At 53.8% G+C, this 16055-nt stretch overlaps 1 protein-coding gene and 1 long non-coding RNA gene across 7 annotated transcripts in view; one reads left to right on the top strand and one right to left on the bottom strand.

Moving 5' to 3' along the window:
• Baiap2 (BAR/IMD domain containing adaptor protein 2) overlaps nucleotides 1-13477 on the bottom strand; it is a 71788-nt gene extending 58311 nt beyond the window's left edge. For 3 of the 6 annotated variants that reach the window (XM_059272260.1, XM_059272257.1, XM_059272258.1), the window contains exon 1: nucleotides 13280-13476. In XM_059272260.1, the coding sequence (XP_059128243.1) occupies nucleotides 13280-13333 (54 nt within the window). In that variant the 5' untranslated portion in view covers nucleotides 13334-13476. Of the gene's footprint in view, nucleotides 1-13279 lie in introns of all 6 variants that reach the window. The other 3 variants (XM_059272261.1, XM_059272262.1, XM_059272259.1) reach the window with 2 other exon arrangements.
• Nucleotides 13478-13799: 322 nt separating this feature from the next.
• Nucleotides 13800-15742, top strand: LOC131916498 (uncharacterized). Its single transcript, XR_009380553.1, has 2 exons — nucleotides 13800-13939; nucleotides 14902-15742. It is a non-coding gene; the product is annotated as an uncharacterized LOC131916498 (long non-coding RNA).
• Nucleotides 15743-16055: the final 313 nt, after the last annotated feature.

Below are 16055 nucleotides of genomic sequence, written 5' to 3'. Positions count from 1 at the left end.
CAGGAAGCTGGGAGGATCTGAGCAGAGCCAAGCTGGTACACTAGAAAGGCCCTGGCTGCACAGATTTTAGTCAAGGGTCAAAGAGGAAACAGAGAGGAGCCTCCCTGCTGTTCAACTCTATGAAGGGAGGAAGGAGGCGCCTAGCTGGGCTGCATTCCTGTGTTCTGTACACCAGGCAGTGGCTGAGGACAGCTGGGACCTGACTGGGGAAATGAGGGGCAGACACGGGGACAGGACCCTGAGGTGGAACTGGATGCATACTGGGTAGGGTGTAATCCAAAGAGCACCGGGGAACCAGACAGGGACACTACAGGAGCAAAATGCTGGAGTGCTGAGTCCAGGAGCAGGCCCAAGAACGTGGATCCAGGCACACCCTTGAGGGTCCTGGGAGGAAGAAGAGGCTTAGTCCAGATCAGTCCTCTGAGCTTCATTCACATCCTAAATGACAGGAGAATATGCCAGAAACCACCCAAGGCCAAGTAAGGCAGACCGCTGAGGCACCTGTCATGTCTCCCGTGACACAGAGGGCAGCTGTAAGGTTTCACTTCCTCAGTGCAGCTGAGCTCATACAGGAGGAATGTAATGTGGGTGGTGAAGTGCCAGCTAGGACACCTAGGCATGGCTATAACCTCCACCTGCTCAAGAGCGGCCAGTCAGCCAGGGACTGCTGTCTTGGCCTGAGGCAGTGGCAGGGACATGAATGCCATTGGGCTGACACTCTATGGCCATAGAGGGCCAGTGTCTTTCCAGGTCTGCTTAGCAACACCCGCCCTGGCTGGAAAAGTGGGCCTGCTCTGAAGGAGGCTTATTTCCAGGCTGCTGGCCAATGTCACAATCTTTCTTTGGGTCACTTGACTTCCAGCTACCTTATAAGAAATGCAGTGGCTCACAAAGGGGGGAGTCCATCTGGGGTGTGTGTACATACAGGTGCACACATATATTTGTGTATGTCAGGGTCTCTCTAAGCTCAGTTCTCATTATTCTAGGGTTCATGCAGAAGCCATTTGGACATGGTATGCCACGCCTGCCCCTGGCGGCAGTTCCTGCCCCACCTCATCCAGTCCCTGTGTGGGAGTACAGTCCCCACCCACCTGCTATAGACGGCTCCCATGAGAGAACAAGTTCCTGCCTGGGACCACGCCAATAAGGCCGAAGCACAAGCACCCAAGGAGAAGGGCTTGCTCACTGGGGAAGAGATCATCTTCTTATCAACACCAAGGAGCACAAAGGGAAAAGCAGAAGCTGCAAGTTTTGACCTTGTAAAAATAAACAAACTCAAGATTCTGAGGAAGAATCTCCCTCTTCATGAAAGCCTGAAGCCAGGAATCCATAAAGAGGGCTGGGTGGTCCTGATAGGCAACTCAGGCTATCTCTTTCCTGCCAAAACAGAATACTACTCAATGAACAAGCATCACACTTTCTTTAAAACCCAGGCCAGTGACCCACCTCCCCCAAAATGTGCTGGGACTGTGAGGTGGCTCCTTGGGTAGCTTTTCTGGACCAGGAACTATATTTAGAACCACAATTCTTTTACTTATTCACCTGCTCATTCAGTATTTATAAGAGATACCTTCCACACATAAAGCTCTGGAGTACCTGCAAACTCATGGGAGATTATTATCCTGCAGAACACATCTGTCTCAAAAGGGCTCGGGGCTTCAGGAAGACCACCAAAAGATTATCGGAGCTCAAGTCAAGTTTACAGTGGCCTTTCTGCCAAGACTTTCCCTAGCAGGGTGTCCCACGGCCACTCCAGCCTTGCCCCTGCCCTCTTTAAAGATAAGGTCTCCCTGTGTAGCCCTACCTGGCCTGGAACTCTCTGTAAAGTCCAGAGATCCCCCTGCCTCTGCCTCTTGAATGCTAGATTAAAGGTGTGTGCCACCACACCCAGCTCAGGCCCAATTGTGTGGCTGCACCCCTTCAGCCAGGACTCAATAGAAAAGCAGGTATTTGCTTTGCAGCCCAAGGCACTACCCAGGTGAGAGGGAACCTCCCAAACACCCTGTAGCTCAATCCAGTGCAGATTGACCCAGCTGATGGTTAAGCGGCGCTGGTTGGTGGCGCTGGTTACAGGGGAAGTCACCGGCCACGGCCACAACTACCAGAGTTAGAAAGAGCTTTATCAGAAAGAAGCCAGGGCCGGGCGGTGGTGGCGCACGCCTTTAATCCCAGCACTCAGGAGGCAGAGGCAGGCGGATCTCTGTGAGTTCGAGGCCAGCCTGGGCTACCAAGTGAGTTCCAGGAAAGGCGCAAAGCTACACAGAGAAACCCTGTCTTGAAAAACCAAAAAAAAAAAGAAAGAAAGAAAGAAGCCAGGCCTGGAGAGAAAGGAAGATGGTGGGAGCAGAGAGAGAGAGAGCACACAGAGAGGAAACACAGAAAGAGAGGGGTGGGGGTCCGCCTCCGGCGCTTTTTTAAGGGGCGGATTGCGTGACCATGTGGCAGTACGGTGTTAGACCCAAGCTGCGCATGTACAGAATCCTAACACCAGCAAGACCTGCTTAGGATGTCATGTCCTTGGGAATAAAATCAACTCCAAGTATTCAGTGAGCACAAAGAGCTGCTGAAGGAGGGTGACTCTGAGCTCTGCCTTGCTTGGTTAGAGTCAAAGACGGTAGGAATGTTTATATATTATCTTAGATAAAAAGAGGCATGGGTTTCTAGAAGGAAGCAGGCCTTGGGGTGAAAAGGGGACAGGCAGGAGTCTTGGACACAGGAGCAGGGTAGCCCAAGCAAGGTCATCTGCCTACATGCCTCACTGCTACACAGTGTGCCCCTGTCCAAGGCAGCAGGAAGTTGGCTGTGACCAGACCACTCTCCATTCTGGGCAGGAGAAAAAGAAACAGAGATATCCAGAGAGAGAGAGAGAGAGAGAGAGATAGTGAATGTGAATATGAGGAAGAATGAATGAAAAAACTCCTGGCACACAGGCCTCAGACCCACTGGCTCCTCAGCAGGCTGTGGAAGTGCTCTGAAGCACGTGGAATGTAAGAACCTTGTATCTTCCTGTGAAGCTGGAAGAGAAGCCTGGATTGTTCCAGAACAGAGGGCTGGAGTCCCTGCTCCTCAGGGAGCAGCGATAAGGTTCCCCCAGACCCACAAGGCCAGCTTCAGTTCCCTAGGGAGGTGGGCAGGCATCAGAAGAGATGGACAGATCCCAGTACCTTCCAGGAGCTGGAAGGGGACCCAGATGCCACACAGTGGGCTCCAGCAGAGTCTGAGCAAAGATGTCTGTCCCCCTCCCCCCATAACATGGTGGTTCCAGTTTCTGTTCTGAAAGCTCCCCTGGAGAAGCTGCCAAAATTAAGAACGAGACTGTGTCTTTGGCAGGGTGCCTGGATGTGATAGGCACGGTGGCCTCCCATCAGGAAGAGCCAGAAGAAAGGGCCTTCTTCCTATCACCCCGACTCTCCCTCAGCCAGCCAGCACTGGAAGCACCAGGAATGACCACCTGAGACTGCAGCAGGTTCTTGGCTGATGACAGGCACCAAAACAACACTGAGCCGCTTTCGGCTAGCCTTATACCCCGTGATGATCGCTCATAGGGTCCAGAGCTTCCAGTCACTCTCCTGTTGAGAGCTGGTACAGAGATGAACACAGCTGTCCCAAGTCGCTCTCCTTTTAGAGACCTCTGACATCTGAACCCCTCTTCCCAGCTTGTTTCTGGAGACTCTGAAAGCTTCTGGGTAGGCTAAGACTGACCTCTCCTGCACAAAGTCCCCAGGGGGTAAGGTCCCCAAAGGCAAAAGCTACACCAGGGCCTTGCACCTAGCCTAGCCCTATGCAAAGAAATCCTTGGTCAGCATGTGCTGGAGGGTCTTGGTCAACAGTCCCCAGGAAACCCAGAAGCCAGGTCTGCACCATCTGCCCTGTGTGACAGGAACTGGTCAACACCCATCATTGCAGCAGCTTGACCAGGACACCAAACAGCTTAACCGTGTCTTTCCTGTCTGTGACAGGAATGTCCTGCTCATGCCAACCTCCACAAAGGCACAGCTTCCCAACAGACAGCCCCCCAAATTGGCTACTCTGGTTTGGGTCACAGATCTTTTTTATTTGTTTGTTTGTTTTTTGAGACAGGGTTTCTCTGTGTAGCGCTGGCTGTCCTGGAACTTACTTTGGGGGCGGCCAGTGCAGGGAGAGACAAATTCAAACTATTAAGCTGGAGCTAAACCCCTTTTTTGTTTTGTTTTTTGAGACAAAGTCTCTCTACACAGCCCTGGTTGTCCTTGAACTTGCTACATAGACCAGACTAATCTTGAACTCACATAGATCCTCCTGCCTCTGCCTCCCTAGTATTAGGACTAAAAGCATTCACCACCATGCCCGGTTCCTGGATCCAAATTCTTAATATCACAACACGATACCCTGGGGATCCAGTGACATAAACTGAGGGCTGCAATTTGCTTAAATTGGAAGGAACAAGAAATACAATTAGCCTAGAAAGGCAGGTCACCATGATGGAGACAGACAGCCCCCAGGATGACACTGCCTCCACCTGTGGGGCAGATGCTGCCATGGCTGCATGTGCTGAGTCTGTCCTCTAGGCCCCATTGTCTGAATCTGAAGTCTTTAAAGAGGTCACTGAGGTGACACACGGTCACTAGTGAGGGCTCTAGGCTAATCTGACTGGTGTCTTTATAGAAAGAGACCATGACACAGATACAGAGGGATGGCCATGTGAAGACATGGAGAAGCCAGTCTGTCTGCTGGCCAGGGAGAGGTCTCAGGAGAAACCACTTGTCCTACTCTCATCCCCCAGGGCTGCGTGAGGATCAATGACTTGCTTAAGTCATCCATTTGTAATATTATATTTCAGTACTGAGCTGACCAGTGCTGGGTCACTCCCATGTCCAGCATGGCAGGGCTGGATAGTCAGTCTTCCCATTGCCACAGATTACAGAAGAGGTCTGATCACTGCTCATCTCTGAGAACATGAAAGGCCACTCACTGGTCCATCTATCCCATGAGTATGCTGGCTGAGGACCAGGGCCAGGCCCACTGGTGGAAGATACACTAGTAATATCTAAGCTTGGAGACAGACTTGGAATGCTCTGGACTATCCCTCTTTCCAACAACCTCAGATCAAGCAGTTATCACGTGCTGGCCTGACACATATTGCTACAGACAGGAATGCCCAGGGAATGGCTTGACACCCTACCTGAAGCACCAACAGTCCTCTGAAAAGCCTTCTGTCCCATGGGATAATGGCCCCGGCTACCAGTGATAAAGCGGTGGCCCAGGAGCCAAGTACCTGCCTGAAACACCTGTCTGAAGCCCAGCTCAGTTTCCTTCCAGCTAATGAAGGCTAGTGTGCTACTTCACCCCACTGATGCTCCCTCATGAAGCAGGTATGCATACAGAACTCCCAGAGCTGTGCCTAGGTGAGCGGCAAGAAGGCATCCAAGACTGCACAGGGAGCAAAGCTGAGGCCTCTCACAACACAGAGCCCCACGACCCAGTGGTGACACAGGGCCTAAGCACCTGGCCCTCTCCTGAAGCAGGGCTGACACTCAGACTGCTGGTCTGACCACAGCTCAAGGCTCCCAACACCTCTACCCTCAGCCCTAACCCCCTGGTCATCAAAGCCCAAGATTCCCAGTCCCAGGGCGGGATGGTTCTACCATGGGTGAAGATGGACAACAGGCCTCACCCACCTGAGACAGTTGTTCAGGGTAGAGCCAGGCTCCATAAGCCTGTCTAAAAGACGAAGAGGGGTGGAGTGTGCAGAGGGACCCAGGTTTGGTCCATTTCAGGCACCTCTACCTCTAGCTTCCTTGCCCTGCAGTGTAAAAGCCCAACAGCTAAGTAGCAATGCACTTACTCTGTTAGGAACAGGCTCTACCCTGGTCTGACAAGGCTCCAGTAAGACCAAGGCTTCTGTGGGTGGGGCACCTTCCTCCCACATCCTATTCCATCCCATGGTCACTGCATGGACTTGGTGTCAAGTGGGACAATTTCCATATTTCTCTGTGCCAACACCAGCAGTAGTTGGGGCATTTGTGGATCACTTGACACAATCCCCTGTGGTGACTTTCCCCTGCCATGAGTGTATATTTCAGCCTACAAACCACTAAAAGATCACGAAGAGGGTAAGGAGGCCTGGCTGCTGCGGGAAACCAGAAAGTACCAGCAACAAAAATGATAGCACCTTGGAAGCTTGAAAGACAATCCCAGAGACACCCCAAAAGTGTTTTATCAATACCCCTAAATGTTCAGGGGTGAGTGTTGGTGACACTCAGATGCTGACATCCCTCAGCTAAAATGCAGCTCAGAAGGATCTGATTTCAAATGCAAGTAAGTTTTGGAAAGATCCTAACATTAAAAACAACAACAACAACAAAAAAAAAAAAAACCCTAATATTTACACCCCATCTGTTTTTTTGAGACAGAGTCTCACTCTGTAACCTGTCTGACTTGGGACTCATTGTGTAGCCCAGACTGGCCTCAAACTCACAGGAATTCTCCTGCTTTGGACTCCCAAGAGCTGGGATTATAGGCATGAACCACTGTGTCCAGCCCCTCCACCCCCACCCCTGGCACTGTGTGAAACACTGGAGTCTAGAGCATGCTAGAAAAATTCTCTACCTCTGAGCTTTATACTCAGCCCCTAAATAATCCTAAAAGAATGGCTGCAGTGCCTATGTGGTGACCCATGCCAGGGGAGGCAAAGGCAGGAGGATCTCTATGAGTTCCAGGCCAGGCAGAACTATAGACTGAGACCCTGTCTCAAAAACACACATTTGGGGCTGGAAAGATGGCTCAGAGGTTAAGAGACTGTGCTTAAGAGCACTTCCAGAGGTCCTGAGTTCAATTCCCAGCAACCACATGGTGGCTCACAACCATCTATAAAGAGATCCGGTGCCCTCTTCTGGCCAGAACATTGTATACATAATAAATAAATAAATCTTAAAAACAAAACAAACCAACCAAACAAACAAAAACAAAACAAAACAATGCACACACACAAACACACACATCACTGCATTAAACAGAAAATCAAAATCTCAAGCCAGAGGAAAGCTTTCTCACTTCCTCCAGGGGTCTCTTGGACCTGGACCAGAGGAATTCTCTGTAGAACTTCTCACACCCTCTTCCACCAGAGGGACCAGGATCCAGGGCTTTCACCTCCGGCTAGGACATCAAGATTGGCTTCACCAGGCCCTGGAGTATCCATGGACCCTAGGATTATCCCTGTGTTCATGCCACAGCCTAGGTCACACAGCTCGGGTTAAGTGGGGAAAGGGCCAGCAAGGCTTTCAGCTGCTGGTGCCCAAGTCCAAGGACCAGACACTGTTTTATGGCAGCCCACTCTGGAGTAGGCAGAGAAGACCCTAGCGAGGGCTGGAAGGCAGAGGGTAGCCCAGGAAGCTGGGTGTCAGGTCCCACCTGCAGTACAGCAGGGAGAAAGGGGTTCCTGTCAATGCTGGCAGCAGCTCATCTGCAGGGTGCACCCACACAGACAAAGCCTGGGCCTGCCCCAGGTTTTCAAGGTGACTCCTTGGAAACCATCAGCTAATGTCACCTCTTCACTCTCTCCATGCCACCCTGGCCACTCTTCCCCCTTCCCGCCCTCTACCTTCTCATCTCTCTGGCAAGGGACCAACCTCAAGGGACTCCAGGACCCAGCAGGACAAAGCTCTTGCTGCTAATGTTGTGACCTGCTTTGCCAGCCACACACCTGGGCCATCATCCCCAGGGAAGCGGCACATGCTGAAGAGCAGTCCCTGAGTGTGGACAGATGGCAATTCCAATGTCACCTCTTCAGAACCTAGAAATAAAAATCACTCAGACCCAACCGCTGTTGGGTTCCATTCAGAAGCTAGCCACTGTTCCGGGCTCTGGGGATACATCGGAGAGATAAGTCACCTGGTCACAGGGCCAAACGGGTTCTGAGTTTTCAAGCCTGGGCTTTGGGAGTGCACGGCATGTGCAGGACGGATTTATGAGCAGTTCAGACTGGCCAGGCCAGCCGCCCCCTGGACCTTCAGTCTGAAGCTTCCTAGTATGTGTTCAGGGATGCAGCTGTGCCCCTCGACCTCCTCACCAGCCCAGGCTGAGGCTCCTCCAGTCACCACGCAGCTGTACTTGCACAATTGGGCTTGGGATGACTCAGAGCAGGGGGTGGCAGGGAGCTGGAGGAAGGTGCCAATGGTCCACGCCCGTCAGTAATTATTCCAGGCACAGGCAGGGATCACAACACAGCGCAGTGTAATGCTGTGTTAAATGGGGTAAGCTGATAGTCGCTCAGTTGCCCTGAGCACAGGTCTTTCAGGGGAGTGCAGCTTCTCTACCTTGAGACCTTAAGAGAGCCCTAGACCAGCCCAGGAAGGCAGCACGGGAGGCCCTAGCCAGGAGCACTGGGGACTGAGACAGCGCACAGGAATCAGCTCTAGTCAGCAGCAATCAGCTGTCCGGGTGTTGGCACAATGACAGCCACAGGCAATGCTAGTCCAGGACATTTAGCACAGAGGGGACACAAGGGGCTAAGCGAAGACACCGTCCCCTGCTCCTGCAGTGACACCTAGCTGTCTCGTGTAGGGCTCACATTCACTCACCAAGGAGAAGATGGGCTGCCCCTTGGCCTCCCTGTGGCTTGCCTCCTCATGCTCCTCCTCCTCAAGCTAGGCCCTCCCTTGCAAGATCCTTTCCCTGTGCCAAAGGGTAGGATGCAGACCTGAGGGGCTGGCCCTTCAGAAGCTGCAACCCAAGAACACGACAGCAGCAAGACTTCAGCTCCTAGCAGCACCCATCCACCACCCTCCTACTGACAAAAACTGGGAGCAGCATCGGCCTTCACTGTGACCTCAGGGCCAGCTAGTCAGTCAGTGTGTGCAGTAAGCCAACCTCCCCGCAAACACTTACACTCCAGGAAAGACCCACCACACAGCAGGAACAGGCAAGCACTCTTCCAAACCAGCCTGGACACAAAGATGACCATGCCCTAGAGCCCCAGGTGCCGCTGGAATACCATGGCCACCTCCAAAATAGCAAACACCGACTGCATGCAACAATGAACTAGGCACTCTATAAGCTAACACTCTTGATGACCTACAGGACAAGGCCTGGGGACATGGGCTGCAGAGCTGGTCAACTCAGAGGTCAACATGACAAACAGGATGCCTTTTGTTGCCCTGGCTGATCTACAAAGGAGACAAGATCTGAACTGCCATCCCTAAAACACTGGTGGTGGACAAGGGCAGTAACACATGGAGGAAGTGCTCAAAAGACAGGCCCAGACAGGTCCGCTCAGTGAGAGCAGACCTAGCCTCCCTACTGACAGGCCGGACCCGGAAGTACCTATAATACACGTGTGCACATAGAGAAGAACACAGCACTGTGGCCTCTCTCCTCTCAGCAAACACACACTGACAGTTAGTGTCTGAGAAACTCCACTTCCCTGTCACTCCCCAGGCCACCCTTCTGAAAACAAGGGAAGGGTATCACTTTGGTTTAGCAGAGAGGTTATGGTCCCACATTTCCATAGTTTCCCAAAACATCCTTCCAGAGAAGTGAGAGGGATGTAGGAAGAATGGTGGGGGAATCCTCCCTGCCAGACTTCACCAATCATAATACAAGTGTTCAGCTGAATGGCTCCAGGAAACTTTTGGTACGTGCTACCTTCTTGGATGGCTACAGCATGGCCAGGCCAGCTTTCTGCCAACAGCCACAGTGTGAGGAAGGTGACCAGGTAGCCACTGGGAACAATCCCAACCATGTTGCTCCAAGACCTGGATCCACAATACCATGAGCAACTTCTGCTGAGCTGCATACCAAAGGAGAATGGTAGCACTATTCTTGAAGAAGTGATTGCCACCCTCAAGGGTCAAGGGGTTACCCAGGATCCAGGGCTTCTCATGGACTATAATCTTTGAGAAACCGCTAAACTCAGCTAGGCGTAGAGGTACAAGCCTATAATCCTAGCACTTAGAAGGTGGAGGCAGGAGAATCAGGAGTTCAAGGTCATCTTCAGCTACACAGTGAGTTTGAGGCAGGCCTAGCCTACCTGAACCCTGTCTCAGAAAACCAACAACAACAACAACAACAACAACAGAAATCCCTACTTGAGCCGGGCGGTGGTGGCGCACGCCTTTAATCCCAGCACTCGGGAGGCAGAGGCAGGCGGATCTCTGTGAGTTCGAGGCCGGCCTGGTCTCCAAAGCGAGTTCCAGGAAAGGCGCAAAGCTACACAGAGAAACCCTGTCTCGAAAAACCAAAAAAACAAAACAAAAAACAAAACAAAACAAAAAAACCCTACTTGAGCTGTTGAGACGGCCCAGCAAGTAAGCGTGCTTGCCACCAAGCTGACAGTCAGAGTTCAACCAAAACCCACTTAGTAGGAGAGACACACACTCTCACAAGTTGTCCTCTAAGCACCATATGGGAGCTGTGGCACAGGCATGAGCGTGCGCGTGTGAGACCCTGTCTTGAAACAACAACAAATTAGCTGACCTGACCCTCTCTTCTCATATCAGCAGGGTCTCATCAAGCTGCTAAAGAAGTCACTTCTGTATACTCAGAGGGACCCAAAAGGCTGTGAGGCTTTAGCCTGACTTATTCTGAAGACCATGCTCACTTTTTCACCCGGGCAGTAGACCCTGCCTCCAGTAATCTATGGCCAACCCAGGTGCCACCCAGGAGGACACCAGTCAGACTCTAGTTTCTGTTGCCTGTGCATTGTGGGGGCAGGGGTTTTCTTTGCCTAAGGCTCCCCTTCTCTGCAGGGCCCAAAGGCCTATGGATGAGCTCCTGGTGAACGTCATGAAGCTGTCCTGTTTTTCTTGCCTTCATCTTTCATGAAATTCCCCGAGGACACAGCTCCCAAGGGAACTGAGCCACCAGGAAAGAGGTCAAAGACTGCGTTCTTCCAGGAGGAAAATCAAAACTGTACATTTTATTCTTGAATTCTTAATCAGCAGGGCCAAGGACAAGCATTTTTCTTTGCCAAGGCAAACACCACTCAGAACTGCAGCTGAAGTGATGCAAGGGCCAAAGCAAACAGCTGAGCTGCATGGCGGGTGACACTGAACAGAGCCACAGCCCAGCCTTCCCAAGAGGTACAGCCCCTAGTACGCAGTCAGCCACCACATGTCCCGGGAGAAGACAACATGGCAGACTGGCTGGACCGGCCTCGAGCCGTACACTGGTGGCTCTGGCTCGCCTCTGATTGTGCCTCTGTGTGCGCTGGGTATCTCTTGGCCCACATGCCAAAGCTGCCCGACCTGTCCTAGCGCCACCACACACTGTGGACTCCTTAGTGACAAAATACAAAATGAGAACTGAGCACAGGAGTCAAAGACTCAGTACTTAGGCCCCCAGAGGGTACAAGATTCCCCTGCCTACACTGCAGGAAAGTCCTTCAGACATCTGCAGTCTACCTGTGTCCAACACCTCAAAAGCTGACGAAGATCTCATCACCACACGTTCACCCGGAAGAAGCGCCAACCACTGCCCCAAACAGCAAACGACCCACAAGGAGTCCACCGTGGGCCCCCAGCCTGCTAGCCTGCAGCCACTGCTGGACAGCCCCAAGTGCCAAGATCCAGAGAGTTTTTCTGCCACTGACAGAGCTCTGACTTTGGACATCCAGATGAATTACAGCAGCATGTGGGTGAAGCCTGGAGCTGTAAGTGCAGGCTGACTGCCCAGGCATGAGTTTTATTAAGAAGGACCGTGGGATTCTCCAGAGCAAAGCTACTCCTCACACCCTGCATGATTCTCGACAGGGAAGTTCCTGTTTAATGGTTTCAGTGAAGAAGCAGGAAAAATGGGGAAGTTTGGAAAGACTGTGACCATTACGTCTCTCCCATCCCCTGCAGTAAGGAGCAAACTGTAATGGAAGTAGTGACTAATAATTTAATAAACCTCCCTCCCCTGACAGCATGTGCTTCCACAGAACAACAAGAGGGAAATGTACACCATGGAGTGTATGGACGCGAAACATAAAAACCTAAAGGCTGTTCTGAATCCTGCTTGCCGGCAGCTCGAACATGGCTTGGGAGCTCCCTCAGCCCCTCCACCCACCTTCAGGATTCCTCCAGACCCATGTAACTACAACTTTAAAGCCTTTATTAAATGATGAATTAAAGTACAATCTGCCCCCTGGACTCCAGCTGAAACCTAAGGGCCACCCTAGAAGCTTCCATCTGCTGCCGGCAGCGGAGTGAGCACAGCAAGAGGGTTTCACAAGCCACTGCCTAGAAAGGCGCAGCCATGGCTGGTTCATACAAACAGAAACTGTTGCTCTAGAGAGAGCACGATCTCATTCAGCCATGAACCAGCAAGTCCGTGTAAAAAACCAGTGGCTCTAATCACAAGCCTTTTACTTAACCTTCAGACACAGTTTTGAAATAAAGCATAGCTTTGTAATAGGACTGCCATGGACCGGTCAGAGCAGGGATTTCTCTCTTGAGAAAAAAAAATGTCACTGGGAACTGCAGTGGGCCTGGTGCCATCAGGGAGCCCCAGGCTGTGTCACTGGAGGTGGGGGGCCAGGACTATGAGAACCCATCCTGAAGACACGGGAAATGGCCCGTCCATCTGTACCCAAGGCATAGACATAACATGACAGCAGGGAGCTTGCGGAGGGGGCTTGAAGAGGGCTCTGCAGTTCTTCTATGAGAAACTGTCATTTCACAGATGAGGATGTGAATGCGACTCTTAACACATATCAGAAGCAAAAGCAGGCGCGTCAGCCTCCTACACAATTAGTCTTCTCCCTCTGCGGTTACATAAGATGATGGATTATCTGTCCACCCATCCAACCTGCCCGCGCTCGACCTCCCACTTCGGGCCACGTCCATTAACACCCGTAAAGGAGTTGTGGAAAGGGAAAGCCTGTTGAGGAGAAAGTGCCCAGAGGCTGGCATAACAGCGCCTAGAAGAGCCCTACGGTGCCACCGCGCCAAGCAAGCGCAGGGCGACCGACCGCTGCAGTCTGCAACCCCCACGCCGCCCCCGCTCCCTGTTCCCCTCACTCCAGGGTGCAGCGGACCAGACTAGGTGGCAGAGCAGCCCAGGCCCCGCACCGCTCGGTCCCTCCGGACGCCGGGGCAGACGGGCGTGCTGAGGGAGCGCGCGGGGGCTGAGCGCCGTCGGGGTGGGGGCGCCCACTCGTGCTCGGGGACTGCGCGGGCCGCGGCGGGCGTAAGGAACCTGGTTGGGCGCGGCCACCTGTGACCAACCAAAGATCGGCCCACCACACCCGCAGTCCGGGAGCCGGTGCCCTGCTCGGGCCTGAAGACTCAGGGGCGCACTCGGGGCCGCGCTGGAAACTCACCTTGTAGACATTTTCCGTGAGCCGGTGCATCTCCTCCGAGCGTGAAAGCGACATGGTCCTGGGTCCCGGCTACACCACAGACCAGAGAAGGGGCACGGGCGACGGTGAGGAAGGCGACAGCCGCAGGAACAGGAAAAGGCGCGCAGACCAGGACCACAGAGCACGGCGCCCGGCGGTCGCAGCCTTTATAGCCGCTGAAGGCCCCACCCCATAAAGGCCCCGCCCCCGGGCCCCGCCCCCGCCGCGCCCGGATCACCGCCCCCGGCTGTCCGCCCCCGCCCAACCCAGCCGCTGCTAGGCAACCGCCAGGCCCGCTCCTGCGCCGTTCTTCCCATTGGTGGGTTTCGGAGGCGGGGGCGAAGGGCGGGGATAGAGGCGGGACTCGGAGGCCGGTTGCGGGCAGCGATTGGCCGGCCGCTGGGAGGCGGAGGCGAGGCGCGCGCTGAGGCCCTGGAGCCGCCTGAGGGGGCCGGAGCGACAGCCGGGCTGGGGGCGGGAAGCGGGGGCGGGGTGGCGCAGGAAGAGCAAGCGCGGGGTGTGGGCGGCGCGGGGGATACCGGCGCTAGCGCGCGTGGAGGCGGCACTCGGGAGGCAGCGGAACGGGCTGCAGGCCCTCGAGGGTCCCGCAGGAGTGCGCCGGTGGCTCCTGCGCTATTGCAGGTGAGTCGGCGAGGCGTGCGTCGACCCCGACGGTCTTCCGGAAGGGAGGACTCCCGGGGCGGGAGTGGGTGGAGACGGAGGAGGGTGCTGAACTGGAGGGAGGATCCTGAACCTGGAGGGCAGGCTCGGGACAGGGTGGGCCATGGGGCGGGTCCTGGAGGTGGGCAGACGCTGGACGGAGGGTGGAGGGGTAGAGGTAGGCAGTTGGATTTGGGATTCTGAGAAGAGCACCCAGGAGAGGGGCGCGTGGGGCGTGGAGAGAATCCTAGGGGGTGGTATGGTAGGGAATGAGGGGTGGGGGCGGGAATGGGGTGGAAAGCTCCGGGGGAGGAGCCTCCCTGCACAGCCTGGAGCTGCCCGGCGGCTGGGGGTTTAAGGACCGTACTGTGTAAGGCTTGGCTGAGGAAACTGACCAGGTTGGCACACGGGGTTCCAGCACAGTTCCTTTGGAGAAATATTTACATAAATTAGACGAACATAGAGGAATTATTTGCTTTACATTGTAAAACACCAGAGCTGAATGTTTCCTTTTAATTAAACATAACACTCCAGCATCCATTTCCTGGACAGCTGGTCACTCCACTCCTTCAACAACGCAGCGGACGCAGATCCGTGGCGCGACTGTCAGAACTGAACTCAGACAGTTAGCAGGGAGCTCAGATGGGTTCCTGTTCCCTTTGCTACATGTGTAAGAAGCAAAGGGAGGGATTTAGAAAGCACAGGACAGAGATTTGGTTTCCTGTTCTTTCAGCCACTGGCCCTGGTGTCTTTTTTTTTTTTTTTTTTAATTGTCTGTGTGATTTTAGTGTGTATCCCTGTGTTTTTGCTTTCTTGGGTTCTTTTGGTTACAAGTGACCGAAAGCCAGCTTAAACTGGCTGTCAAAGGGGCCTTTATTGACTGATGCCACTGGTTGGTCACTGTTTCCCTCTTTCTCCCTCCCTCCCTGTTCCTGTTGATCTAGACCAGCATGGCATAGTGCCCGCTCAACCCTACTGCCACACATTGATCCCTTACTGATCTGAAGGCCAACTGGGAACTGGTGCACAGGGAGAGGCAGCCCCTCACCCCTGCCCCCAGAAGATCGGGGCCACAGAGGAGAATGAGAGGTGGACATTGGCAGCAAAACCAGGAGATCTCTCTGGGAGACGGGGACGTGGCTCCCCCAGGAAAATTCCCATGGCCTGGGCCACTCCCCCTTCTGCAACAACCCAAGGCTCTTTCCTGGGCCTGCCTACCCACGGTCACCCTGTTTCTGTCCAAGGAGCACACTCAGCATGGTGACAGACTCAGGCCAGCTGGCTTCCTGGCAGCCTCAGGCCTGTCCATGTGGCAGGAGGCTGGACATCTGCAACAGAAACCCACAGTGGGAAGAGGGGCGTCAGGACACCTGGGTGGAAGTGGACCTACATCCTGCCTGCAGCTCAGGGCACTGTGACCGATGGCTGGCACACACAGGACTACTTTGGGAGTGGGGCGGGAACAGGAAAGAGACAGTCAGGACCTGTCTTCACGTCCAGCCTACAAGGACTTGTTTCTTCCAACTCTCTAGTGGGTGATCCTAGCCTGAGTCCCTATTTCAGCCGTGTTCCCTGAAGCCTTTTTGACCCAGGCAGCAGCTCCTTTAATAGTAAGAACACCAACGGCCAGAGTTCAAGTTCCTGAGTGGGTAGGCACACTGTAAACTGGGCATCCACAGATCAGCCAAGACACTGGCTCCACGTGTGGAGTTAGGAGGCCACGCTTTCCCTGACTCCTTTCATCCAAAGCCCATTACAGACCTCATCTTACACCTTTTCCCATGACATTGGTGGCCGAGGACTCTGCTTAGGTTCTAACGGTTCGGCAGCCTGACAGCTAGGAAACTGTGGCCCGTGTGTGGGCTTGCACCCACTTCCGTCCACCAGGGGCGGAGGAAACCATTGTCAAGGTGGAACCATTGTCATTGGCTCTTCCTGCATCTTCCCAGGAGGAATAGTGAGAAGTGCCACCCAGGGTGGCGACTGCCAGCCAACATACCCTCCCAGACCTGCCGCCTGCCTCTGCTCCTCTTGTACTGTGCTGAGGTGGGAATGGAGCTCACTAGTCCAAGTTCTGGGATGGATGGGAGCAGGTTTC

This window comes from Peromyscus eremicus, chromosome 8a, assembly GCF_949786415.1.
Source record: "Peromyscus eremicus chromosome 8a, PerEre_H2_v1, whole genome shotgun sequence".
Lineage (NCBI taxonomy): Eukaryota > Metazoa > Chordata > Mammalia > Rodentia > Cricetidae > Peromyscus > Peromyscus eremicus.
This window is presented reverse-complemented; position numbering and strand designations above follow the sequence as displayed.